The following is a 27,826-nucleotide window of genomic DNA, read 5'->3' as shown; positions in this document are numbered from 1 at the left end:
TGTCTGTCTGTTCTCCCATGACGCAAATAGATCTATCATTGGGGAACCCCAAAGATGAAATATTTGATTGACAATTGTCTTGTTCAATGTCCATTCTGTTTGGCGTATTTTTACTCGACTTAATTGATCTGCCAACACATTTTTCTTGCCCATTATATGTGCTGCCTTCAAAACTATCTTGTTCTGAATGGCCATCTGCCATAACTCCCAAGTTAAAAGATAAAGACTGGTTGATTTTGTCCCTCCCTGGCGATTTATATATTGGACAACACTTGTATTGTCGCTTCTGATGAGAACACACTTGTTCGCTAACAGACTTATGAAATGTTTCATTGTCAAATAAACTGCTTTCATTTCTAAGCAATTTATATGCCACTCTTTCTGTTGTGGACTCCATTCCCCTTGGAATATTTGATTCCCAACATAACCCCCAAAACCGCTTTTGGAAGCATCTGTTGTGACTGTTACAGTGGATATTGGAGATACTAAAGATCGGCCTTTCAGCGTGTTCACTGAATTTGTCCACCATAATAGATGGAATTTTAGATGTTGAGTAAATGGAACTTCCAATGTCATATCTCTGCAAATTGGATTCCAAAAACTTAAAAGATGTAATTGTATTGGTCTCATGTGTAGACGTGCATTTGGAATCAACTCTATACATGATGCCATCACACCCAGAATGCGAAGAAAATCGAAGGCTATTGTCTTAACATTCTGCATGTTCTGAATTAACATTTGCAACTTTTGAATTCTCTCTAATGTAGGAACTACTATTCCCTTTTGTAGATGAAAAACTCCCCCTAGGTAAGTTACTGATTGACTTGGAATTAAACTTGATTTCTCTCTGTTTATTATGAAACCTAGTGAAACTATCAGATTGAGACATTTCTCTCGATCTTTTAATAATTGAATTTTGTCCTGATTGATTATCATCCAATAGTCTAAATATACCACCATTCTCACATTTTGAGCTCTGAGATATGCTGCCACCACTGATACAATTTTTGTGAAAATTCGTGGTGCACAAGTTGGACCAAAACACATTGCTTTCCATTGATAACATTGGTTTTGAACACAGAACCTCATGTACTGTCTGTGACCTTGAAAAATTGGGACGTGAAAATATGCATCCGATAGATCGAGAGATATGGCCCAATCGTTCGGTTTCACTAAATTTATTACTTTTGGCATAGTGTCCATTTTGAAATGGATTTTCTTGAGATAACTGTTTAGAGGTTTTAGATTTGTCACCATTCTTAACTTCCCGTTTTTCTTTGGGACTAGAAATAATGTGCTGTAAAAACCTGTTACATAATCTGGAAAATGCACCTTTTCTATGGCGTCTTTTTCCAATAAAGCATTTATTTCTTGCATAAAAATACCTAAATGGTCTTTTTGTACAAAAGTCTGTTTTATCCCTGTCCAAAGAGGTTTTTGAAAAAATTCTAGTTTGTATCCCTCTTTTACAATTGAGAGAACCCACTGATCTGATGTTATTTTCTCCCAATTTTGAAGAAATTTTTGTAATCGACCTCCTACAGGTATCTCTGGACACATTAAAAAAATTACTTCTGAGTCAGCTATCTCTTCCCTTGGGGTTCCGAAAAGAACCCCATGAGGACTGTGTAGCACTCTTGCCAGACTTGAAGCCAGACTTGAAGCCGGTCTTGTTTGCATCTTGCCCACTATGTCTAGGTGCTGATGCTGACTTGTCTTTCTGAAAATTCTGTGCAGGTTTCCTATAGTTGGGAAATGTACTAGTTGCATTAGAATTTGATTTCACATTATAATTATTGCTCTTAATGTTTTGCCCACCTGATGAACTAGATCTGGAAACCTTAATGTTTCCCTTCTCACGAGCATTGTTTTCAAGTTTTCTCTTTCTGTTGAACTCTGGTAACAGATCAGAGAGTTGGTCTTTTTGCTCTTTGCGTTTTTCTAACGCTATTTCTAGACCTTTACCAAATACCCCATCATTTGTGAGTGGCAAATATTGGCATTTATTGCTCATTTCTTTCAAGCCTGTTAACCCTGAATCTTGAGCTGAAGCTTGCCTACGGACCAAATGTAAAAAGGCACCTGTACGGCCTGCTTGGTCAATTGTTTTAGTAGACATGGCAAAAACATCTTTTACAGTTTGACAAACTTTATCTTTCTCGAAGTCATCACTCTCAAGAGTTTGTACAAGTGAACCTAGAGCTTGTTGCATATAAAGAACAGAAATTATGTTCATTCTTGCACTGAGTTGCCCTTGAAAACCCAATTTCTCTATCTGTCTTAGAGGTTGTGTATGCAGTTGCCTGTGATTGTCCCAAGATTTAACTGCTTTTTCACCGTGTGTCTGTCTTAACATGGGTTCAAGTAAGTCATCTAATTTTGGAACTTGCAAAAACTCAACTGAACTATCATGAATAGGGAAAACACTCCTGTATTCCTCTTTATAGGCAGAAATTCTTTCTGGGTGTTTTGAACGCCAAGAACTTTCTAAAATGTCTACCTGTGTCTGGTCTAATACTAATCCAAGACTAGATTTTTCTTTAGCAATATCTTCCTTAAATATTTTTGCTAAAAAGTTAACATTCTTATTGACTGCCTGTCCTTGATCAGACTCAATATTGTCATTTAATGAAAAACCTTCATTTGAGTTTACAACATGTTTAATAAATCGTTCACATTTACGATTATTATTTACAATGTCATTTTGTAGAATACAATCATCATCGGGTTGTCTAACTGGACTACCTCCAGACCCACTATCATATTCTGATCTCATATCTAAATAATGCCTTTCAGTTTGTTGTACATGTATGGATATTTCTGATCTATTATCAAAATCTTGGTTTCTAGAAACTCTTGGCGACCCCAGATTTTGGTCCAAGTTTGGTTCTAGTGAAATATATGGTCTATTCTCCCCAGATGGAAGATTACCAATATTTCTTTCAAGTGAATTTAATGGTCTATTCTCCCCAGGCGGAAGATTACCAATATTCACACAATCAGATCTTAGCAATTGTTCCCTATTCTGATTGTTGGTGACTAACAAACCAAAAAGTTTGTCCAACTTGCCATTAAAGTTCTCCTCCATACTTTGGAGCTTCTTGTCATATTCGGACTGCAATTTTTCCGATTTTGACAATCTTTTCTTTTTACCTGTTGTTTTCACAAACTCTTTGCTTATCCTTACCAACATTGGTGAAACAGGTTCCATAGTAATACTATCCTGCGTGTCTTCGTACAATGAGGACCCGTCCATATCGTTGAACAACGATGTAATTATAAACTTTGAAGAGTTATACTAATATATATTAAATTACGATGAGAACATCCGTTCAATTGAACGCAAAAAATAAAACTGATCTTACCTTGAATCGAGTGAGTAGATTTCATAACATACCGGATGTTTAAAGATCTCGGTCTCCTCGATGTTTTTTGCGATTGGGAACATACTAAAACGCGACACGTATTCTATATTTATAATAGTAACTCCTGGTAAGTATATTTAACCAAATTCATATAAAATTGGTATCCAACGTTTAAAAATGAAACTACAGTGTGCAATCTTCTGTTTACATAGGAACATAGCGCTTTCAGAAAATGTTGAATGATTAAATGCTTTTGAAATATTTATAATCATCACCTTTCTTTTTTATTATTTTGTAGAAATCTTCCTCCTAGCCAAGGAGGGAAATATGTAGGATTTGGAAGTACACCTATGTCTGATAAAAAAGATGATGATTTCTTCGACAACACTTTATCATCTCTGAGCTCAGTAAGCTTACTTATATTTAAATATTTTTATTAAAGCAAAATACTTATGTGTGAAAATACTTATTAACCCATATATATATTTTAGCATAAAATTGAATTAAACAAAGTATGATTAAGACAGAGAAGTTGTCAACTATTTTCATCTCTTTTTTGTGGTAAAATCTTTTAAGTTTTACATTGGAGCAATGAAAATAGCAGCTGTTACAACTTTTAACAAAAAAAGGCATAAAAGTAAACCAATATTTGTAATTAGTGACAGTCAGTAGTTGAAATTGAATGATTTTATTGTCTTGTATAATTCTAGCAATCCAGCAATCAAAGCTGACTATCCTACAGTCAGAAAGATAATTGAAGTCAATGAAATTCTTGTATTCTTATTAACATGTGATATTGATGATTTACTATTTCAGGGATGGTCAACGTTTGCATTGGGAGCCACTAAGTTTGCCTCAGTAGCTTCAGAAAAGGTTGGTAAATTTCACAAACATTAAATTAGATATTCGTAGGACTTGCAAATCACCTGCGGTCAAAGCTTTATATTCTAATTAGAATGTCATAGTGTATGGATTATGTCCCCTTCTGTCTTAATTAATGGAAAATGGAACTCAATTTTAAAAAAAATGGTGAAAATTCTTTATCTGATTAAAGCCTGTATACCCTGGCAAACAAAAGTTTTTGTTATTTTATTATATAGGAATCACCAGTACATATGTTGGTGTGCCTAGTAACTCCACCTAGATAGATATTGATTAAACTTTACACAGTTATTGAACTATACCTGATGCTATGGTCAAAGAAAAATGTTAATAGGGAGATAATCAAATTTTATTGTGCTAATACTGAAGAAGCTCTATAACAATTACATGGAAATGATTAATTCTATTTTCCTTGTCTCATTTTGGAATTTACAATTTTTTATTATAATGGTATAAAACTCTTTTCAATGTCAGTGATAAAATTGTTAAATAGCTGCTTTTGTACTGATTAGAAATCAGATATTCATTGAGTTTTGTTTGAAGTGATCAGAAATTACTAAAAATTATGAAGAATTAGTGTATCATTTCATTTAAAAAAAAAAGAATGGAAGGGTACTTGAATAGTAAAAATCATCCAAAGTTTATATAGTACCATCTGAACAAAACAGTGTTTCCCTATTTAACATACCAACTCTTTATCTGTAAATAATTGAAGTGTAAAAATTGACATATTAAGAATACCAATTTTCATGAATTTTCCAAAGAAGATATTTGATGAAAATTAGACATTTATAACTTTTCATTCAGTATGTATTGAGATATGAGATTTTATCTTTTATAAAGCATAAAAAGTTTTTCCACATGTGTACAACTGTAGGAACTGTTAATTATATCTGATTGTGTAACTGTTCATCGCTTGGATATTGAGTGAAAGTTGTTTTTAGATGTCATAAACTTTGTCTTTTATAATCAAACCACAAAAGAATTCTGTTACAAGTGCTAAATTATCAATTAAATCCAATCAACAACAATTTGTAAACAATCAATGTGTTGGTCAAATTTCACCTGGAATCTATATAAAACAGGGATATGATTTTTCATGTCTGATAACATTTTACCCATATGTGATTTTGAAGACTAAAAATTACAGCACTGTGGGCCAAAAATATAGGTCCTCCCTAAAGACTGATAGGATCATTGGTTGGCAGTCCTTTTAAATCCTGAAAAGAACTCTGTCTATGAGTTCAAATTGTTTTCTGTGACAGAAAATGTTGAACTCATAGACAGAGTCAACTTAAAAATCTCCATTTGATTTGCACCAGAAATATTCTTGTACAATGTAACATGTATCTGCAAACATTCTGGGCAAACAACTTTTCGATCAGATAATGAAACAAAAATGAAAGATGATCATTTGTATTGGCCATTTTGATGAAGAAAACATCAACTTGGTGTGGCCTTAGATAATTCTGATTAGGACTAAAAAGCTATACATATGAGAGGTGTAAACTGTAACAGGTGTTTTTTGTATTTACAACTTACAAACATGTCATCAGTGTATGATAAATTAACACCTTGTTCTTGAAGCTCAGTAAATGTAAAAGATTAAAAAAACACATAAATTGTAGTATTTTAATCTATCACACACATGCACTGTAGCTTCAAAAACAGAATAAAATCCTCTATACATGTTAGTTGTTCCTGGTCTTTGAGTATAACTTGTGTCTCTTGAGCGAATATTGTTATCATCTTCTGGGGATATAATTTTACAATAGTTGGGGAAGCACATCCCGATTCGATTTTCATAAAAACCATTGTTTCCAGAAAGTGAACTGAGAACTCAAACAGTCCATTTTTAGCTCACCTGGCCCAAAGGGCCAAGTGAGCTTTTCTCATCACTTTGCGTCCGTCGTCGTCCGGCGTTAGCTTTTACAAAAATCTTCTCCTCTGAAACTACTGGGCCAAATCAAACCAAACTTGGCCACAATCATCATTGGGGTATCTAGTTTAAAAAATGTGTGGCGTGACCCGGTCAACCAACCAAGATGGCCGCCACGGCTAAAAATAGAACATAGGGGTAAAATGCAGTTTTTGGCTTATAACTCAAAAACCAAAGCATTTTGAGGAAATCTGACATGAAATAAAAATGTTTATCAGGTCAAGATCTATCTGCCCTGAAATTTTCAGATGAATCGGTCAATCGGTTGTTGGGTTGCTGCCCCTGAATTGGTAATTTTGAGGAAATTTTGCTGTTTTTGGTTATTATCTTGAATATTATTATAGATAGAGATAAACTGTAAATAGCAATAGTGTTCAGCAAAGTAAGATCTACAAATAAGTCAACATGACCAAAATGGTCAGTTGACCCGTTTAGGAGTTATTGCCCTTTATAGTCAATTTTTAACCATTTTTCGTAAATTAAAGTAATCTTTTACAAAAATCTTCTCCTCTGAAACTACTGGGCCAAATTAATCCAAACTTGGCCACAATCATCTTTGGGGTATCTTGTTTAAAAAATGTGTGGCGTGACCTGGTCAACCAACTAAGATGGCCGCCACGGCTAATAATAGAACATAGGGGTAAAATGCAGTTTTTGGCTTATAACTCAAAAACCAAAGCATTTTGAGGAAATCTGATATAGGATAAAAATGTTTATCAGGTCAAGATCTATCTGCCCTGAAATTTTCAGTTGAATCAGTAATCACTGAATTGGTAATTTTGAGGAAATTTTGCTGTTTTTGGTTATTATCTTGAATATTATTATAGATAAGAGATAAACTGTAAACATCAATTATGTTCAGCGAAGTAAGATCTACAAATAAGTCAACATGACCTAAATGGTCAGTTGACCCGTTTAGGAGTTATTGCCCTTTATAGTCAATTTTTAACAATTTTCATTAATTTGGTAAATTTATGTAAATTGTTACCAAATATAGTTCTCTGTTACTAATGGGCAAAGTTCATTATAGATATAATTGTAAGAAGCAAAATCGTTCAGTAAAGTAGGAAATTCAAACACATCACCATCACCAAAATACAATTTTGTTATGAATCCATTTGTGTCCTTTGTTTAATATGCACATAGACCAAGGTGAGCGACACAGGCTCTTTAGAGCCTCTAGTTTTTGAAACTCATGAAGTTGTACAACATCTTTCTCTATCACTTTTTGTATGTTTTCTCCTTTTCCTCTGTTGAATTATGTAATGATTTTAAATATTTGGATTTCCATCATTTAGTCTATTAAGAAAGTTTGTCTTTCTGTGTGTTTATATATGTGTTGTTCTATCCATGAAAATTGTTCTTCCATTGACATCTTGTTGTGGATAAGGTGTCATAGGTTATCCTTCTCCATCTTCTTCCTCTGAACAGCTTCATTTTGGTGACTGTTGTACTTGTTTGTAAATCCTTAACAAACCACACCTCTTTTGGGGAAATATATAATATTCATAGTTTTTGTTTGTTTCTGAACTGGTTTCCTGATATGATCTCTTTGTTTAATCTCTTAGAGACATAGCTTGTTAAGTGAGGGGAGGGGTAGTTTTAAGACTTCTAGTATCAGTTCTGTAAGATATTACCGGTAAAGGCATATTAATGTTGAAATATGCTGCACAGCCCTAAGTGTGATCTTTGAAAATAAAGATTGTGCATATAAACTTTCCATTCTAAAATACAATTTATTACTGAACTTTATAGTAACAGTGGCATAATGAGATATGAAAGTAAATTCCGTTGTCTATATTCACAGAAGTGCAACCCTCCAATGTAATGTATTGTATTACAGTGAAACTTCTCTAAACCGGTCCCTCTTAATACCGGTTCTCCCTTCATACCGGCCAAAACCGCAAGTCCCGGCCGGCGTGTATGTAAATAAACGGTCAGGTAACCTTAATTATAAAACCGGCCACCCCTTTAAACCGGATACCGGCCGTTATTTGTGTATTTGTGTAATCAAAATCAATAAAATATCACCTCATAAAACCGGCCTTCTCATTTGTAATCATTAGTCCATATATAATACTGTTATATAAACAAACAAGTTAATCCGGTCAATTAGACACCTGCATGGCCACTGAGTAGTGTTCACCTGTCAATGTCAAATCAATACCCGAATAAATTATCGGTTGAGAGATTTTGATCTTCACCCACGCTAATCAAAGATGAAAGTTAATTATCATTAAATGTTTTAGCTTGACTACTTTATTTGATCATTTATAAAAAAAATTTAGGCAAATTATAAAAAATCACTCACTTTGACTTTTGCAATAAAATCGTATTTCGTTAACGTCGGGATAATCTATTGAAATTTATTAAACCCTCTTAGATTAGTTCCAGGGTGTGTTATAAGCTAAGGTGTGATGAATTATTGTGTATGCATTGCACATGAATTATTATATGAACATCGTATGTTACCGATTAGTAGAGCTTTCAACTTTCAATAATATGTGATATTGATATTAAAATTGTTTTGTTATATAGTTGCATTTTATTTGTTATTCCTGCAAAATAAAAAATAATAAAGATACAAATGATGTTTTAATATTTATTTCATAATCAATTTAGAATACAAAGCTAAATTTACACAACAAAACAAACTTTATGATTGAGGTACAATACATGGTAAAAAAAACAAATGCACACATATTGAAGGGAAGTAACTCTTATATTGAAGGGAAGTAACTCTTGTTAATTTCAAATTCATTAAACCGGCCACCCCTGAAAACCGGCCGAATCCCGTGGTCCGACGGGCGGCCGGTTTTGAGAAGTTTCACTGTATCATCATTAACTTTCTGGAAGCACATACTTGGCTCACCTTGACCCTTTCTTAATTCATCTGTCAGTCTTCATTCTCCTTTGAAATTCTTGGGCTAAACTATGTTTGAATGCTCCTTAGAACATCCAGTTTAAAAATTGTATCCAGGAAATTTATCTACTAACCGATAGCTTCCTAACAATGATTAACTGATACACTGTAAATTCAGAAATTATTGTGTGGATTTATTATTGGGATTTTGAAGAATGGACATAAATCATGATAAAGAGGTAGAGCCAATTTGCCGTGGATTTGTTTCATTCGATAAGATAGGTAAATCATGTTTTGAATAGCCCGATAGATGCTAATTATAGTTCATGAAAATACGTCACATTATTTATTGTCATACCTTGAACAGGTATTCCTACAAAAACAAGGTCATGACTATTGATTTTTGCTGAGCCTTCCACTTTAGTCGAAAAAACGAGACTAAGCAAGACTACATTCTGTCGTTGTCGGGGGTGTCCACAAATATTCACTCTGTGGTTAAAGTTTTTGAAATTTTAATAACTTTCTTAAACTATACAGGATTTCTACCAAACTTGGACAGAAGCTTGTTTATGATCATAAGATAGTATCCAGAAGTAAATTTTGTAAAAAGATAACTCCATATATTCCCTATTTTACTTTTAAATGGACTTAGTTTTTCTGCAGGGAAACATTACATTCACTCTGTGGTTAAAGTTTATAAAATTTAAATAACTTTCTTAAACTATCCTTGGTTTGTACCAAACTTGGACAGAAGCTTATTTATGATCATAAGATAGTATCCAGGAGTAAATTTTGTAAAAAGATAACTCCATTTTTTTCAGTTTTTTACTTTAAAATGGACTTAGTTTTTCTGTGGGGAAACATAACATTCACTCTGTGGTTAAAGTTTTTAAAATTTTAGTAACTTTCTTAAACTATGCTGGGTTTGTACCAAACTTGGACAGAAACTCCATTTTTTCAGTATTTTACTTTAAAATGGACTTTCTTCGAGTTAACATTACATACAGTCTGCAGTTACAGTTTTCAAAACATTTATTAGATTCATTAACTCTCCTAGATTTTTACCAAACTTGGACAGAAGCTTCTTACAATCATAAGATAGTATCAAGAGGAATATTTTTAATTGATTTTTATCCTCATTTTTGTTGAGCCTGCAATTTACAGCAAAAGTAGGCGAGACACTGGGTTCTGCGGAGATACAGATGCAACAGCTTCTTGATTTTTTACCTACAATTACGATTTGTAGTGTAATTGATTTGTTCTTTTGTGTTGTTTTATTTTCTGATGACTTAGGTACCGGTGAAGGGACAGTGGTACAAATTTCATTACTAGTATCTATACAGTTTGTGAATTGGTGACAAAACTGTTGTTGGCTGCATTTGTTACATATAATACCATGTTCAAAAAAGGTTTCGAAAAATTGTTTGTGTTGTTTTGAAACTTGTATTTGAAGTTATGTGTATATTACACCCTCAACATGTAGGCTTCATTGCTTTGGAAATAATTCTCGTGTTATTGGTTATGTACAGGCCCCTACATCAGTTTAACGGCAGCTGTTCCTTGAATATATGTAATAAACGTAAACACATGAATAGAAAGTGCGTCAAGAGAATGGGCAGTCATAGGAATGCACAAAATAAGCGATACATTATGTTTTCTTTGATACATGTAAAATGATATACTAGTGAAACATATAGTCAAAATGAACCAGAATGACTCTATGAATTAAGCAAACATCGAAAAAAGATGGTAGAAACATTTAAATTTAATATAACAACACAAAAAATGCAAGTCTTCTGAGCGAGATCCAAACCCTTAGTTCAAAACCATCACTTATTAGTAGTTCTGTGCTCTACTGATGGAGCTACGGCGATGCTTATCCAATGTCTCTTATTAAGAAGCTATATCAGTACATTTATCGATGTTACATTTTTTTCGTTAAAAAGTTGTTTTTTATGTAATAAGGACACACTAAACCAATTTCATTTTTGAGGGCAAAAGTAGTATGAATAACAACAGTCATAAAAAGCATAACTTTGTTTTGGTTTAAAATGTCCTTCTGGGGAGATTCCCTGTTTTTGCTACCTAAAAACACCCAAAAATCCGCTTATTGGACTTTCATCCTTTTTGAGGGTTAAATTAACTATTGATCACACATATCATAATATATGTAAATCGAGATATTGATCACAAAGCATTTTTATTTTTTGTTTTTGTAGTAAATTTTATTCCGTCGGCACTTTTTATAATTGGCCCTTCTGTGAAAAAAAATCATCGGCAAATTGGCCCTATCTCTTTATTCCAGATTGATTATTGCGAATTCAGGAAAAAGCTGCTTTCAAAAATATGCATCAGATACTGTGAAAGTACTTTAATTTGTGGGTGTCAATTTTCGTGGTTTGAGCAATAACTACAAGTTCGTGGGTTTTTAAATTCGTGGATTTTGGGTTTCTAATGAAAAAAAATCAGCCTTTAGAAACGAAGGTTACAATTAGTCTGGATTGAAGGAAAATGCAAAGTAAACATTGACCCGTGTAAATCGTTGTGATAAGACTAATCAACCCATGATAAAGTGACCAACAGATTAAAGACCATCAAAGGTGTTAATAAGGCAATAAACATGTCACCTTAAGAAAATAGTAACATAAACAAATGCTATAAACATATCTTGAATTGTCAAATAATTCTTATCAAAATCAGGAATATATACTGTTCCTAGTCAAAATCAAGCCCAGCATGAAATAATAAACTATGAGATATAAAATGAACACATTATCATACTAGTATATCAATACCAGAAATCTGACTTTCATCGATCAAAAATATTTTTTATGAGAATTATATGATCAAAAGTTGTACAGTTAAGGTTATTAAAGATTAAATGGGTATAATTCTGCATGCGGTTGTAGTTCTGTGACTGCTATTAAAGTATTCTCAGATTTGGCGTTATTCAATATATTCTCTAGATCATATCAGTAGTCAATTTACCGTTGGGGATCTTTCCATGTCTTGATTTGGACAATGGTTGTTTTATTTCGTTGGACACTTAAATTCGTGGATAAAGTCATCCACGAAAACCACAAAAATTGGTACCCCACGAATAAAAGTACTTTCACAGTATCAAAATGTGATTTCTTATTATTGCAATAATTACCCAGTTACAATTTTTGTAAGGATCAAAACACCTTTTTGAATTTAGAGTAGATAAAAAAATGAGCAACAGGTCAAGGTCTACCTCCCACATAACTTTCATAAAAATAGGATTGTCTATATCAGAGTTATTGCCCCTTAAATGTAATTTTCTGGAAAATTTTGAATGTTTATTTTCTTGATAATTGTAATTGATTTGGAGAAATTTAATACAGGTAAAATGACTAGAACAATATGATCAACAGATAAGTCATCATTAGCAAAATTTTCAATTGACTCATGTAGAAGTTATTGCCTTTGACAAATTAGTTTTACCTCTTTTTGCATTTTTGAAGAAATCCTTATACGGTAGATAGTAAAAGATATTGAAAATATCACACTAACACAAAATTTAGAATCTAAGTAAGTCAACATGTTCAAATTAGTGAATTTATCCATTAGAGTTATTTCCCCTGCATGATGATTTTACCCATTTTTGTCCAAAAAAGAAGATAAACATAAACTTTGAAAAGCAAAATAAGATCTAAAAATAAGACAACATGACCCATCTCATGTTTTCTCCTAACTGCCTGGATGGTCTCGTGGGAGGTCATGGATTCAAAACCTGTCCAGGTAAAACCCTTTAAGATTGGTATTAGCTGCACCTCAGCTAAGCATTTGGTATCAAGGGGTAGGACAAAGATAAATACAAAGACTGATCAGCTAGTAATCTGAATAATGTGTCTTGGTAGGGTGACATGTCTTCCTGCAGACTGTTACCTTGGGAGCCTATTAAAATCCAGGTCATTGTGATGGTCTAGTATAAAGCAGGGTTACTATTCATATAGCAGTAGCATGTTCCTGTACTGAATATGCATTTAATTAGTTGCTGGAGGTTAAGCAGCCATCCATCATCTTTTGTCATCCTCATTTTCCTATGAAACTTTTAGGCAGGCTAAATGAAACCAAACCTTACCACAATCATTCATAGGTGTCTTATTTAAATGAAAAAAACTGAAGTAATGTTAACTCTGATTATTCAAAGATCAAATTTCAGCAAATAAATCTTGCATACAGAATTATATATTCCTATATGTAACTTAAATCAGTTGTTAGGTTATGATGGCACAGACTTAAATTTAAGAATTTGGAAACAAAGCTTGCCTTTCTTGACTTCTAAAATTGGAATATTTGGTTTATGTAATAATTATAAGGTGAACATGTCTGTCTGGCATTGACCTTAATATTGTGGATCTTTTAAAATATCAAGTTTATGTGATACTTGTATAATCTTTAGCTTGAATACTTTCAACATTAAATCAATGATCTTTTAGCAGTATGTGTACAGTACTTCAGTATTACTTTTAAAATGCATAAATCTGATTTGTGGTCAATTTGACAACTTGTTTCTTGAATATAAAATTGATATATTTGTTAACTAAGTGAAAAAAATTATTTTACAGGGCTAATAATAATGGAAATTGAGAAACTTTTGATTGGAATTTTTTAACAATAAAAATAACATTTTTTTTTTAAATTGATGAGCAATTACATAATGCAACAAGTAAAGTATTTGTTTCTTAGTTACATTAAGATTTTGATATTGTAACTTCGTATATCTTGGCATCCTTGGATGTACTTGTTTTTTGTGAACTGCATCCTATGTAGAGATGTCCAGACCGAGAGAATGCAAGAGAATACGGGAAGATTATGTTTATATCCCATGTTTTATAATATGTCAGCAGTAGGCCAGCATTATTCAGGATATGAAGTGTGTAAGTATTCACATCAGCTACAATAACATTGTCTCTAGGTGTTTTCACTATGTCAGTTGGTGTGAATGGTATATCCATGTTGATCTCTGTATCTCCTGTGTATATATTGATTATATCACAACCCTGCCCTAACACTACTATGCGTCCTTTCCTAGAAACATACCTGTCAACTCACCCGTTTTTTGCGGGTGACACCCGTTATTTTCACCTCTCACCCGGGAGTTTTTCTTTACCCGGCGGGTCCCGGGAATTTCTAACATTACCCGTTTCACCCGGATTTCTGACCGGAATTGTTTCCGGTATTTAGAAGTAATACGACCTTCGGTTTTATCGGTCTTTTTCAATGTAACCAAAAGTCAAAATGTAGGACTTGTTTACCTGAGCTACGTAACGATATTTTCAACAAGCTAAAAGATGAGTTCAGTGACTATCAGTTGACCCCATTAGATGAACTTCCACTTTGCACTTCCCCTGAAACTGACATTGGTACATTTTGGGGAGAAATGTCCAAGTTGCATGACATTTTTCTTAACAAGCCAAGATTTTTTTGTTTTGTCAAAACTTGCTAAAACATTACTGGTTTTGCCAAACAGCAATGCAGACAGTGAGAGGGCATTTTCTTTAGTAAAGAAAATAGCTACAGAGTTTAGGGCTGATCTTAATAAGGATACACTGTGTGCTCTTCTTTCTTGTAAAATGAATACACATTTGCATTGCTATGAACTGAAACCAAGTGCAGTTCTTTTAAAGAATGCCAAGTCTGCTACTATGGAATATAACAATAGTCTGAAATAAACTTGTATACATGTTCTAACTGTTTTATATACATATTGACTATATAAATTATATGTAAACATATTTTGGTTCTTCAATTGAGCCCGCAAAATGTCGTACGCGTTATGACCTGAGATTTTTTTTCTCAATGCAGGTCATGACCTGACTTTTCATTTTCAGAGGTTGACAGGTATGTAGAAATAAGACCATCCGCCACATGAATATTCCCATTGCTTGTACTACAGATACTTGAGGGATCAGTAAATATAGGTTGTTTATGTTGATCATGTTCATACACTTTCTTGTGGTCTCCTTTCTGATTCATTAGTATTACAACTCTTCTTCCTTGTTTAGGGTAGTCTTTATTAACACCTCCTACTAGAACGTTATTGTCACTGGTGATATAGACTGCTGTAGGTACTAATGGTGACATATTATATACAGAGTCTGTTAATGTACCTGTAGTACAGCTGAATTGTTTGAGTTTATTATCCTCTGTAGATATAAGGAGATTATTCGATTTAGTAACCGCCATACCATAAATCTTGCTATTTAAGCTTGATATTATGTTTACTTTGGTTCCTTCAAATTTTACTCTCTGTAAAACTTTTTCCGAGTAACTATATAACCACAGTGAATGATCATGACAATAAGACATATAACCTACTGCAGATAGTTCTGTCTGATATTGTTTATTGATGTTTAGTTCTTCAACAGTGATGTCGACATGGCCAACATCTTTGATATTTACTATCTGATGATCCTTTGCATTTTGGAACTTCGGATGCACTTTTTCTTTGCAGTTATTGCACAATAAATTACAACAGTCAATACACTTCCACTTTATGGGTCGTTCAGTTTCACACACTCCACATTTGACTGGAGCTTGACTTCTTATAACAGACTGAGAGAACGCCATTATTGTAAGACATTCATAATGTATTTTTATCCTGGCTTTTGGTTAACTTCCCGGTATTCAGTGTTTAACAACTCTTCTTTTATAATTTGGTTGATTGATCATGAAAGAAAGACTTTTGTACAGGTAGTCAAGATTATTTATTAATAAAACCCAGTACATGTAGTAGATTTGTTTAGTTACTTGAATTATATTGATTCAAAATTTTGAAGACAAAAATCTTACTTCTATTAAGTTCATTTCAATTGGAAGTCTTTTCTTAAGTCTCCATTATAAGGATATCTTTCAATTTATTTCAATTTAGATGTACTTTAAAATTCATGTTTGAATGAAGTATAATGATTTAAATGTAATAATTATTACAATACTGACTTTTTTCCATTCATTTTTATGCCTCATTTATTAGCATTACATTTTCTGGACTGTATCCATTCGTCCATTCATCTGTCAGTCTGTCCACCTTCAGGTTAAAGTTTTTGTTCAAGGTAGTTTTTGAGGAAGTTGAAGTCCAATCAACTTGAAACTTAGTACATATGTTCCTTATGATATGATCTGTCTAATTTTAATGCCAAGTTAGAGATTTTCACCATTTTCTGTCTATTGAACATAGAAAATGATAGTGCGGATGGGGCATCTGTGTACTAGGGACACATTCTTGTTTTTAGCATGATTTTGGGCCAGTGTGAGCTTTTTCCATCTCTTGGTGTCCATTATTTATTGTCCATAATCATCTTTCAACTTTTATAACGGTGTCCTTTGAAATTATAGGGGTAAATGATCCAAAATTAGCCACAATTATCCTTAAGATACCTTATTTGAATGGAAGTACTGGCAGCTGTGATCTGATGGCTGAAGAAAACATCATAGTCACAAAATGATATATCCCTATAAGTGACTTGTAGTTGGTTTTTTTTAATGTCTGACGTCAAATATTTCAGTCACAATAAAAAGACTTTTGTAAGAATTACACAGTCAATCAACTTTTATGGTCTGAGGACATAGGGGGTCGATCAGGAAAGTGAAATGTGCTAGGCATTGTATAAATGCTGGATAAATTTTTGCATTCTTATCAGATGCAGTAACCCTCCTCTGAATAAGGTGCCCTTTTTGACTTGAGAAGTCTCTTTGTTGATTTCACTTAAGTTCTTTCTCAGTTTTGCCAATTGTTTTATAAAGCTTCAAAAATTCTATTTGTATCTAAACTCAATAGTTTTCAATGAAAGGTCATTTAAATTTTCACACCTAAAAATATTTTCGAAAAAATAAGGATTTTCTTATCCTAGGCATAGATTACCTTAGCTGTATTTGGTACAACTTTTTGGAAATTTGAATCCTCAATACTCTTTTACTCTGTACTTGTTTGGCTTTATAAATATTTTGATATGAGCGTCACTGATGAGTCTTATGTAGATAAAACACGTGCCTGGCGTACTAAATTACAATCCTGGTACCTTTGATAACTATTCACACCTAAAGTTAGACTTGTCAAAAGAAAAGTACCTGTTAAATAAAGTTGAGTTATTGGACTTTACAGTAAAAAAATTAAGAAGAAAAATCAATAATTGGAAATTTTCTTTCACTGAAGTACAACAAAACACAGCATTATTTTACATTTTAGTCTTTTCACCTTTAAATTAACAATTGTAGTACCTACTTTAAATTCTGAAATAATTTTGAGGTTTTTAAATGCAAATAATGGGACTGGATTAGGATTGCATATTTTTTTCTCTCACATTTTTATATCTGATACATACAATATCTGTAAGCAAATTTTACTAAATTGCAATAATATATACACATTTTTGTCTTTTCTTTAAAGATCACAATATTAAATGCATGCAATAATTTCTCAATTTACTGTGAGTGAGTACTGAATTTACAGTATATAAATTCTCATTTTTATTTAAACAAATAATTCAATAATTTAAAGTAACATTTGTGATATAGTGACTTATGTTGTATTATACAACCCCCAACCCTCTTCTTGTCATCTCAAAAAAAATTAATCTGTTTTGTATGCCAAATAAGTACAGTTGTTAAATTAACCCTCATTCCTGGTTATTTAGGTCTTTTATCCTCAATAAGCTGCTATCAATGATCTAATAAGTAGTCAGGTTAAAGGTCAAACAGTTTAATTTTTAAATTATTTGCTGCTTTCTTGCAAAAATCTTGAGTGATTAAAAGTAGAATCTGATAGTTCAACTGGATTCTGGTGTTATCTTGAGATAAAGTCCTTTAGCTTCCATTATTGATTTTGTGATCTAATAAAGACATTAGTCATACTCTCTCACAGTTTTGTATGCAGCAGATGTTACAATGCGAGGCTAGATTGTGTCTGGGGAGAATATAGTAATTCAATCATCAGCACTTCTCTAGATTTTTACTGATGTAGTGGATAAATCTATATATTGTCTTCAATGAAACATCATTATCAACCAATAGGAGGGCCACAGGTTATTATTATATTTATATGGTGTTAAATGTTCAATTTTTTAGTTGCATTGTAAGGTATGAAATTACTTTTATTTAGAAATATTTTAATGGAAATTCTACATTTAAAGTGTTTATTGTGAGCATTTGTTTAACAATATGTTATATGTTACACAAGCCTTGCTTGCTGTATTTGTATCATAAGCACTAATATAAAAATTTATGGTAAAAATTGATAAAAATATGTTATAAAATGTAAATATGAAAATTCATATGTATAAAGATCTATAAAGAATAATGTATCTTTTGAGTATAATGTTGGTAATATACATGCAGCTCTGAAACCACCAGCTGCATGGCAAAAATAAAAGCATGGCATGGTATGACACCAAATGCTTAGTTCATAGAATAATTACTACAGTTTTCATTGTTTTTTTTCAATATGAAAAAGAAGAAAAAAGGGGGGATATATATCTTAATGGACAGCAAGCAGTTGACACACACAGCTGAACACATGGTATCTAGCAGCTTAATATATATTTGTAGGAGGACAAGTTTAATACTTTTAAAATAATCTTTCAAAATTTTGTTGAACAAAAAACATTTAATGTGTTTTTCACTAATATTAACCCATACATATACATTACTAGTGGTACACCCCTCATACATGTTTTATTGATGCTTTAATATATTTACTTTCAATATCATTTATACATGTACAAGTTATGGGTTTGAAGGCTTATTGCTTTTTCTAAACTTGCTTATTCATATCTATTTGTTTGACTTAAGTTAAATGTTTCCGTTTTGATTTCGATGTTTGCATTTAACAGTATTCTTGCTAAAACTACTGACCCATCAGCCCAGGCTTTTAAAATTTCTATCAAGTCTATTAAAATTTCTGTCAAGCCTATGAAAATCTCTCCACAGGTCAATATAATCTAGCTAACAATTTCTTAAAATTCAGCTTCTAAGTTCTATTGTAAAAAATTGAAATCAAAATTACACACAGGCATGACATATGTTTGTGTGAACCTCACCAGTATGATATTATTTACATAAAGGCATGACATATGTTTGTGCGAACCTCACCAGTATGATATAGATTACACACAAGCATGACATATGTTTGTGTGAACCTCATAAGTATAATATAAATTACACACAGGCATGACATATGTTTGTGTGAACCTCACCAGTATGATATAAATTACACACAGGCATGACATATGTTTGTGTGAACCTCATCAGTATGATATAAATTACACACAGGCATGCCATATGTTTGTGTGAACCTCACCAGTATGATATAAATTACACACAGGCATGACATATGTTTGTGTGAACCTCATCAGTATGATATAAATAACATTCTGGCAAAATATAAAAAGATAAAAGTTATTTCTATATGTTTGCACTGTTACATACTGCCTTAAATTTCACAAGCATTCCTTCTTATATTCAAAAAATGGTTTAGTAAGGTAATTATTTGATGTCAGAATTTGTTTGTCTTAAACTTTACTCTGTTTATAAATTTGTTGCAGTTTTTTAGGAAAGATTGATTACAAATCAAGCTAGTTTTCTTGGTTTATTTCTATAAGTATATATTGCACAAAATAATGAAGATTAATTTGTTTCAACAGGATTTAAAAGTCTGCATGTATAATACCTAGACTAGTAAATAACTTAATAAAGACATTGCACTGTACATGTTGTGAACAAACTGTCAATAGGATTAACATGTAAACATACAAGTTTGGGTTTATGTGTTTAAGGTTTTTTTTATGTTATTTTGGGATTTCAAATCTATTTAAAATGAATTTAAACTTTATTGATAATGTTACTTTAAGAAGGCGTATCTTTAAATTCAAGGATAGTTTGAATAAATTTCAATCTAGATATAAAAATAAGACTAAAACTTAAATCTTTAATAAAAATTAACAGATACATGACAGACAATATAAAATAAAATACAGTAAGGAGGTAAGTTCTAATTTCATCATTCAGGTCATTTATATTGATATTTGCCATGAAATAGTGGTCCTTTCCATGATTTTCCTCAAATATAAGCCTCATTTAATTTGTTTATAGCAGATTCTTTTTTCAAGGCTGAACTTGAACATAAAAAAATGTAATTCCCCAATCTGATGTTATTGCATTTTGACCCTAAAGTTAAAAGTCTAAGCATCTTATATGAATTCCTTAGAAGGTAAGATTTTCTGTTATAATTTAAAAAGTCTATTATATTTTGGTAAAGTAGTTGTATACTTGTATTGTAGAAACTATAAATGTGCTAAATAAAGAGATTCATTGGAAAAAGGTATAAACAATTAAAGTTGATCATGATTAATAACTAAACTTGGCTAACTTTTTTTTTTAACAACATAATAATATTTATTCATCTAATCTTGCTTGTTACAAGTTTCACCAAGAGTCCAAGCTTCTCTTGATTTACCCTGTTACACTCCACTGATTATCCAGGGAAATAAACAGCTGATCCAACTTATTAAGTTATAAAAAATAATATAAAGTTGTATAGTTGTCTTATGCAAAGATTTATCAATGCTAAAAATTCTTTCTAATTGACAATAATATTGGACATCTTGATTTATATGCATCTATTCTTTTATTAAATTCATTTTCAAAAATGCTAAAGACATCAACAGTTTTTGTTCTCTGCTCGGATACATAGTATGACTTATATATAGAAAAACTTAATACTGTTAGTATATAATTCAGAAAATAATAATTACTATCTGTGATTTTATATCCAAATACCAGATGTTGCAATTTAATATCAAAATCTATTTTACTTCTTCTAAAGAGTTCATAGATTTTTTGCCAAAATTTATTCAAATATCTACACTTCAAAAAATAGTGAGCATAATCTTCTTCTTGCTTACAAAAATTACATTTATCTGTCTTAGTTACTTTCCACTGCAATAACAGTTTTTTAGTTGGAACAATATAATGTAATAATTTCCATCTAAATATTTTTAATTTATTTTCAGTCATATATTCAAAAATAAATTTGTACAATGAATTTATATTAAGAGTTTCTTGTATTGGTAGGATTCTAAGCCATCTGTTTATCCCTATTGACGACTCTAGTTTTGTATTTACCAAAGAGTTGTATAACATTTTATTTGTTAATAATGTAGTCTCAATAAAATTATTTTTCCATACAATTTTATTTCTCTGAATATTAACTATAGTTTTGACAGAATTCTCTTTTTGAACAATTTGAATCCATTCTGCTGGTATAGATTTTTTAAAATTTTTGAAATTCGGCGATCCAGTTTATTTTGAACTTTAATTTGTTTAGAATGTAGATTTCTGATAATGACATTTTATCATCTAAGATATCATTTATGTAAATTAGATCACTCCTAATCCAGTTCTCAAATATAATAGGTTTATTATCAAATTTTATAGATTTATTTCCCCATATTACTTGCATTCTAATATCAAAAAATGTGACTGGTTGTTTTGTTTGCCCCCCCCGCCAGTCAAATTCCAAGACTTTATTACTTCTTTATAAAACACAGGAATATCTTTAAGATATCTTAAAGATTTGATATCACTAAAATTCATATTAAATATTGACAAAATATTGTTTGAGACATTGAAGTATTTAAATGGTATAAGCTTCCAAGTCTCAAGTTTACCATTTACCAATCTATTTACCCATGATGCTTTTAAAGCCACAAAATAACTTTTAAAGTCTACCATTTTAAGACCCCCCTTCTCATATGGACCAATCATCATGTTTCTTTTAATCTTGTCTGGTTTCCCATCCCAAATATATTTATAGCTACTGTTTTCTATTTCTTTTATATAATTTCTGGGGTTAGACATACGCTTCCCAAGAAAGTAAACAAAGGCAATATTAAAGTCTTTATAATTAGGATTTTTCCTAAAATAGAAAGATTTCGTTTTTTCCATATCATAAATAACTTATTCATCTTATCTATTTTACCATTCCAGTTTAATTTTTTGCATTCTTCTTTGTCATGTCCGAAAAACACCCCTAAAGCTTTAAACTAGGCTAACTTCAATCCCCTTTGCATATAATGTTTCCTTGGTTCTGTGCAGATAACACATTTTGTCATCAAATATTTCTTTATTGCTGTCTTCACTTACTGAACCAGTTACTCCTCAGAAACAGAACCAGTTACTCATTCAGAAACATAACCAGCTACTCATTCAGAACATAACCAGTTACTCCTCAGAAACATAACCAGTTACTCATTCAGAAACATAACCAGTTACTCATTCAGAAACAAAACCAGTTACTCCTCAGAAACATAACCAGTTACTCATTCAGAAACATAACCAGTTACTCCTCAGAAACGTTACCAGTTACTCCTTAGACACAGAAACAGTTACTCATTCAGAAACATAACCAGTTACTCATTCAGAGACATAACCAGTTACTCATTCAGAAACATAACAACAACAAGTTACTCCTCAGAAACAGAAACATTTATTCATTCAGAAACATAACCAGTCACTCCTCAGAAACAGAACCAGTTACTCATTCAGAAACATAACCAGTTACTCCTCAGAAACAGAAACAGTTACTCATTCAGAAACATAACCAGTCACTCCTCAGAAACAGAACCAGTTACTCATTCAGAAACATAACCAGTTACTCATTCAGAAACAGAACCAGTTACTCCTCAGAAACATAACCAGTTACTCATTCAGAAACATAACCAGTTACTCCTCAGAAACATAACCAGTTACTCCTTAGAAACAGAAACAGTTACTCATTCAGAAACATAACCAGTTACTCATTCAGAGACATAACCAGTTACTCATTCAGAGACATAACCAGTTACTCATTCAGAAACATAACAACAACAAGTTACTCCTCAGAAACAGAAACATTTATTCATTCAGAAACATAACCAGTCACTCCTCAGAAACAGAACCAGTTACTCATTCAGAAACATAACCAGTTACTCCTCAGAAACAGAAACAGTTACTCATTCAGAAACATAACCAGTCACTCCTCAGAAACAGAACCAGTTACTCATTCAGAAACATAACCAGTTACTCCTCAGAAACAGAAACAGTTACTCATTCAGAAACATAACCAGTAACTCATTCAGAAACATAACCAGTTACTCCTCAGAAACATAACCAGTTACTCCTTAGAAACAGAAACAGTTACTCATTCAGAAACATAACCAGTTACTCATTCAGAAACATAACCAGTTACTCATTCAGAGACATAACCAGTTACTCATTCAGAAACATAACAAGTTACTCCTCAGAAACAGAAACAGTTACTCATTCAGAAACATAACCAGTCACTCCTCAGAAACAGAACCAGTTACTCATTCAGAAACATAACCAGTTACTCATTCAGAAACATAACCAGTTACTCATTCAGAAACATACCCAGCTACTCATTCAGAAACATAACCAGTTACTCCTCAGAAACATAACCAGTTACTTCTCAGAAACAGAACCAGTTACTCATTCAGAAACAGAACCAGTTACTCCTCAGAAACATAACCAGTTTCTCCTTAGAAACAGAAACAGTTACTCATTCAGAAACATAACCAGTTACTCATTCAGAGACATAACATGTTACTCCTCGGAAACAGAAACAGTTACTCATTTAGAAACATAACCAGTTACTCATTCAGAGGCAGACATAGTTGGCAAAAAATATATAAATAATGTTCAAAGAGTAATATTTCAACAAAATTTGATATTTGGGAAGAATCTGATATCATAATTGATTTCTGGAGTTATCTGTCTTGACTTATTTGTTTCTGTAGACCACTCACTAAATGTGCAAGTGGTAACATATAAGCCCCTTGTTTCTATAAATAATGATCTGCTGAGAAACACTATGAGCCTCTAGTTTATTAATCTATCATTGGTTATATTATCACATGTAATCAATTGTTATACAGGCCTTGATGAAAAAAGTAGAATTTATTGGAATTAATCTAAATATATTGGTGCTTCTGATTAAATGTGATGTGTTTGATACAGTTTAATTATTGTAGAAGTAATTTCATTGTTATACATATATGTAAGACCTTCATTTCTGTCTGCATAGACAATACCAGTTGTTAAATCACAAAGTTTAAAGCCTCATGCAGTCACTCTGTCCATCCATCAACACGTTCAATGTTGTTATAATTCAAACTTGTTTTTACACATGATTATTATCAGTGTTTAAAATTGAAAAGCATCTAAAACTATGACCAGGGGTGGATTCAGCCATTTAAGAAAGGGGGGAAAGACTCAACTAATTGTCCCAATTCAAATGCATTGATCGTCAAAAAAAGGGGGGATACAACCCCCTGCAAACCCCAGACCCCTTGTATATGCCACTGATGTCAGTCATTCCATGCCTGGAAATGCCCTTGAGACTTGAGAAAAAATTGTGGAAAAGTCTTAAAGCTCAAAACAAACATTCTCTTATCATCATTAAAATGAATGAAACTATTTAAATGCTTTGGATTTGCTTGGACCCTGGTCTTATACATCATGGATTTGCAGAAAAACTGCTTTTCAACTTATACTCCCCGTAGAATAATTTAGGGCAGTTCAATATTGATTTTTTTTTACGTATTATTAATGGTGAAATCATGCATCTTCAGAAGGGAAAGAGACTGTTGAAGTTTAAATAACAGTAGAATATAAGAAACCTTTTTAAAAGTTACATGCTTATTCAAATGTAACAGTTTTGTGACATTAAGCTAAAACAATGTTACAAATTTGTAAATACATTATTTATTTGTGCCCCATAGAAGGGTAATTAACATACAGATTATAAACTTTTGATATTTACAATGGCTTAGTATGTGACTCTATTAGCTGAATGGTGACAAATTCAATGTCAGAATCCATACATTCACTTTAATCTGTATAGAAGAATTTCATACTTGGTAAAGTGTTGTAATCTGAACTTATCGGTAAAAACAAAGCGCATGTCAATGAGTGTAAATATTTATAAAGGCATTATATTAGAACTAGTTTGACTTAATCTTTTTCTCGTTAAGGTAAGATCATTCATTTTTGTTTGTTGAATTATTTTCAGGTTTTCAGATAAGGAATAGTTGCTTTAATGATTAAAAAAAAAGACATGTCTAATGATTATGCTATAATAACACAGAACTTCTACGATTATCATAAAAATGTAAAATAATGTTGGCCATATGATCTACCTTGATTGTCAATCTGTTCAGGGTGACAGATGTTGGTAACATATAAAGTAAAGTAGTTCTAAGTGATTATGAAAAGAATATAACATCTTCTGTATATGTGTAAAATATAGCAATAAGACTCTAACCCAATAGCAAGATGAACCATTCACATCTATAAGTTTTATAAATGCTGGTCAGGAGTGGTTGTCCTTCAATGGTTGCTGTATATTATATTTTTTCTGTTTTGTTTATTGTTTTGACTTAAACCTTTAGTGTTCTTATTGGAATTGTTTAGAGTGGGGTGCTCATTTTCGCCATAACTTTCCATGTTTTCTGCAGTTCATGTTCAGGTCTTTATGTTTTTGAATTAACCTGATATTTTTATATGAAGAATAACATTAAAAGATAAATATTCTTAGCTTGAAAATATGTTTCTTTGAAAAAAGATCATCTTAAAAGTTACATTTAAGGTTGTTTGAAATTTCCTGATGTTTTGTCAAAAGGGGACACATATATGCTGTTTGTACACATCTATTTAAAACCAAATAACTGCAACTTTAAACAATATTTATCAAATCAATTTCATTATAGATGAATAGCAGACATTTCAAAGGTGTATTTAAAAGAACTGAAATTTAGGGCAATCAGTCAAAGAACTACTAAGAAATACTTCTTTCAAATCATTTTTTCAATCAGGAAATTGGCAGAAAATCGTTGTCTGTTTTTCGGTCCTTTCCGGTAAGTTCCGAAATTTTGTCTAAGTTTAAATGATAATCATATTCATTAAAATCATATGATTTACTCACATATTTCTTCCATTTTGACCATCTGTTGGAAGTTTTTGTACACCTCAAAATCATAAAATGGTGAAATTGTGTCCTGCCCACTCTAACATTTTGTCATGAATTTTGTGCACTTTTTGTAGGATACTATGCTGTATAGGTTTTGCTTGTTGGTGAAGGCTTTATTTACTGTGATGTATAGTTGCTTACATTCACATCATTTGGTCTCTGGTAGTTAGTTGTTTCTGTGGCAATCTTACCACATTTTCATAATTTTATGTTGTACTTGTTATTTACATAAAATTGAGAATGGAAATGGGGAATGTGTCAAAAAGACAACAACCCGACCAAAATAAAAAAACAACAGGAGGAGGTCACCAACAGGTCTTCAATGTAGCGAGAAATTCCTGCACCCGGAGGCGTCCTTCAGCTGGCCCCTAAACAAATATATACTAGTTCAGTGATACATGTTCATCTGGGTTGCTCCAGGATAGTGCCTTCATTTTACATGCTTTTTGTCTCGCCTTGACGGAGTCAAAAAGCGAGACATAGGTATGCAGTTTCCGACGTCAGCAATGGCGACAGCGTCAACAATGTATTAGTTTGTGATCAGCTCAGTTTTATGGGGAACCAAAAGTGGTTTGTCAATGATAATTGGTATGCAGATGTATTACCATTGCCACATCTCATTGCCATGGAGATTATTTGGCTCTGCCCCCTCAGTCATGGTCAATTGACTTTGAATGGTTTGCTTACTTTACATGTATTAGTTTGTGATTAGGTCAGTTTATGGAGATCCACTTGTGGTACGTCAATGATAATTGGTATGCAGATGTATTACCATTGCCATGGAGATTTTTTGGCTACGCCCCCTCAGTCATGGTCTATTGACTTTGAATGGTTTGCTTACTTTACATACAACTTTGTGATTAGGTCAGTTTATGGAGATCTGCCCCCTCAGTTATGGTCTATTAATTGACTTTGATTGGTTTGCTTACATTACATGTATAAGTTTGTGATTAGGTCAATTTTTGGGGATCCACTTGTGGTAGGTCATTGATATTTGGTTTGCAATTGTATTAGCATTATTTGGCACAATTCATTACCAAAATTACAAAAAGGCGAGACATATCTCTGTGATAACAGTTTATGTTGGTTTTTTTTTTAGAATCTCATCAAAGAGAATACCTTTAGATATTAAAGTTTTAACTTATCATAACATCCAAAAATCTGGATTGGGGTTACGTAAAAAAAATTACAATATTAGGGGTGTCTGGGTGTATTGGCCAATCATTTTGCTTCAATATATTGAAAAGTTTAATACAGATATTTACAGTAAAATCATGTTTATCTTACAGGCCACAAAAGTAGCATCTGCTGCAACAAAGAAGACAAAAGAATTAGGTCAAACTGTAAATGACAGCGTTATAAAACCAACCAAAGAAAAGGTAACCACAGTTTGTTGTACAGGTGTTATAGTTCTCATTAACAACTGGAATGGTTTTAATAACATTTAATGGTGAAGGTATCAGTTTTACTAATTCTGGTATTTTTTCAAGTTGAAGTGTGATCATTAAAAAAAGGTACATTTCATAAGGATGATAATCCTTTTGTAGACATGAGAAAATCTGTAGATACATATAATTGGAGTTGTGGGTATAACATCAGTCAGACAGCAACCCAATGACAAAAATCACCCAGCAACATCTGAAGGTCAACATATGCCAAGCTCTTCCAGAGTAAAAAAGAATCAGAAAATCAGATTGAATTAAAACTACCAAAGATATGCTTTGAAAAAT

At 32.1% G+C, this 27,826-nt stretch overlaps 1 protein-coding gene across 2 annotated transcripts in view; it reads left to right on the top strand.

Moving 5' to 3' along the window:
• The window catches only part of LOC134714337 (ADP-ribosylation factor GTPase-activating protein 1-like), a 44,746-nt gene that overhangs the window by 10,799 nt on the left and 6,121 nt on the right, over positions 1–27,826 (top strand). For both annotated transcript variants that reach the window (XM_063575587.1, XM_063575579.1), the window contains exons 6-8: positions 3,664–3,772; positions 4,182–4,238; positions 27,386–27,475. In XM_063575587.1, the coding sequence (XP_063431657.1) occupies positions 3,664–3,772; positions 4,182–4,238; positions 27,386–27,475 (256 nt within the window). The remainder of the gene's footprint in view (positions 1–3,663; positions 3,773–4,181; positions 4,239–27,385; positions 27,476–27,826) is intronic.

Source organism: Mytilus trossulus, chromosome 1 (genome assembly GCF_036588685.1).
Source record: "Mytilus trossulus isolate FHL-02 chromosome 1, PNRI_Mtr1.1.1.hap1, whole genome shotgun sequence".
Classification (NCBI taxonomy): Eukaryota; Metazoa; Mollusca; class Bivalvia; order Mytilida; family Mytilidae; genus Mytilus; species Mytilus trossulus.
Note: the sequence above shows the minus strand (reverse complement) of the source record. Positions and strands in the feature narration are given on the sequence as shown.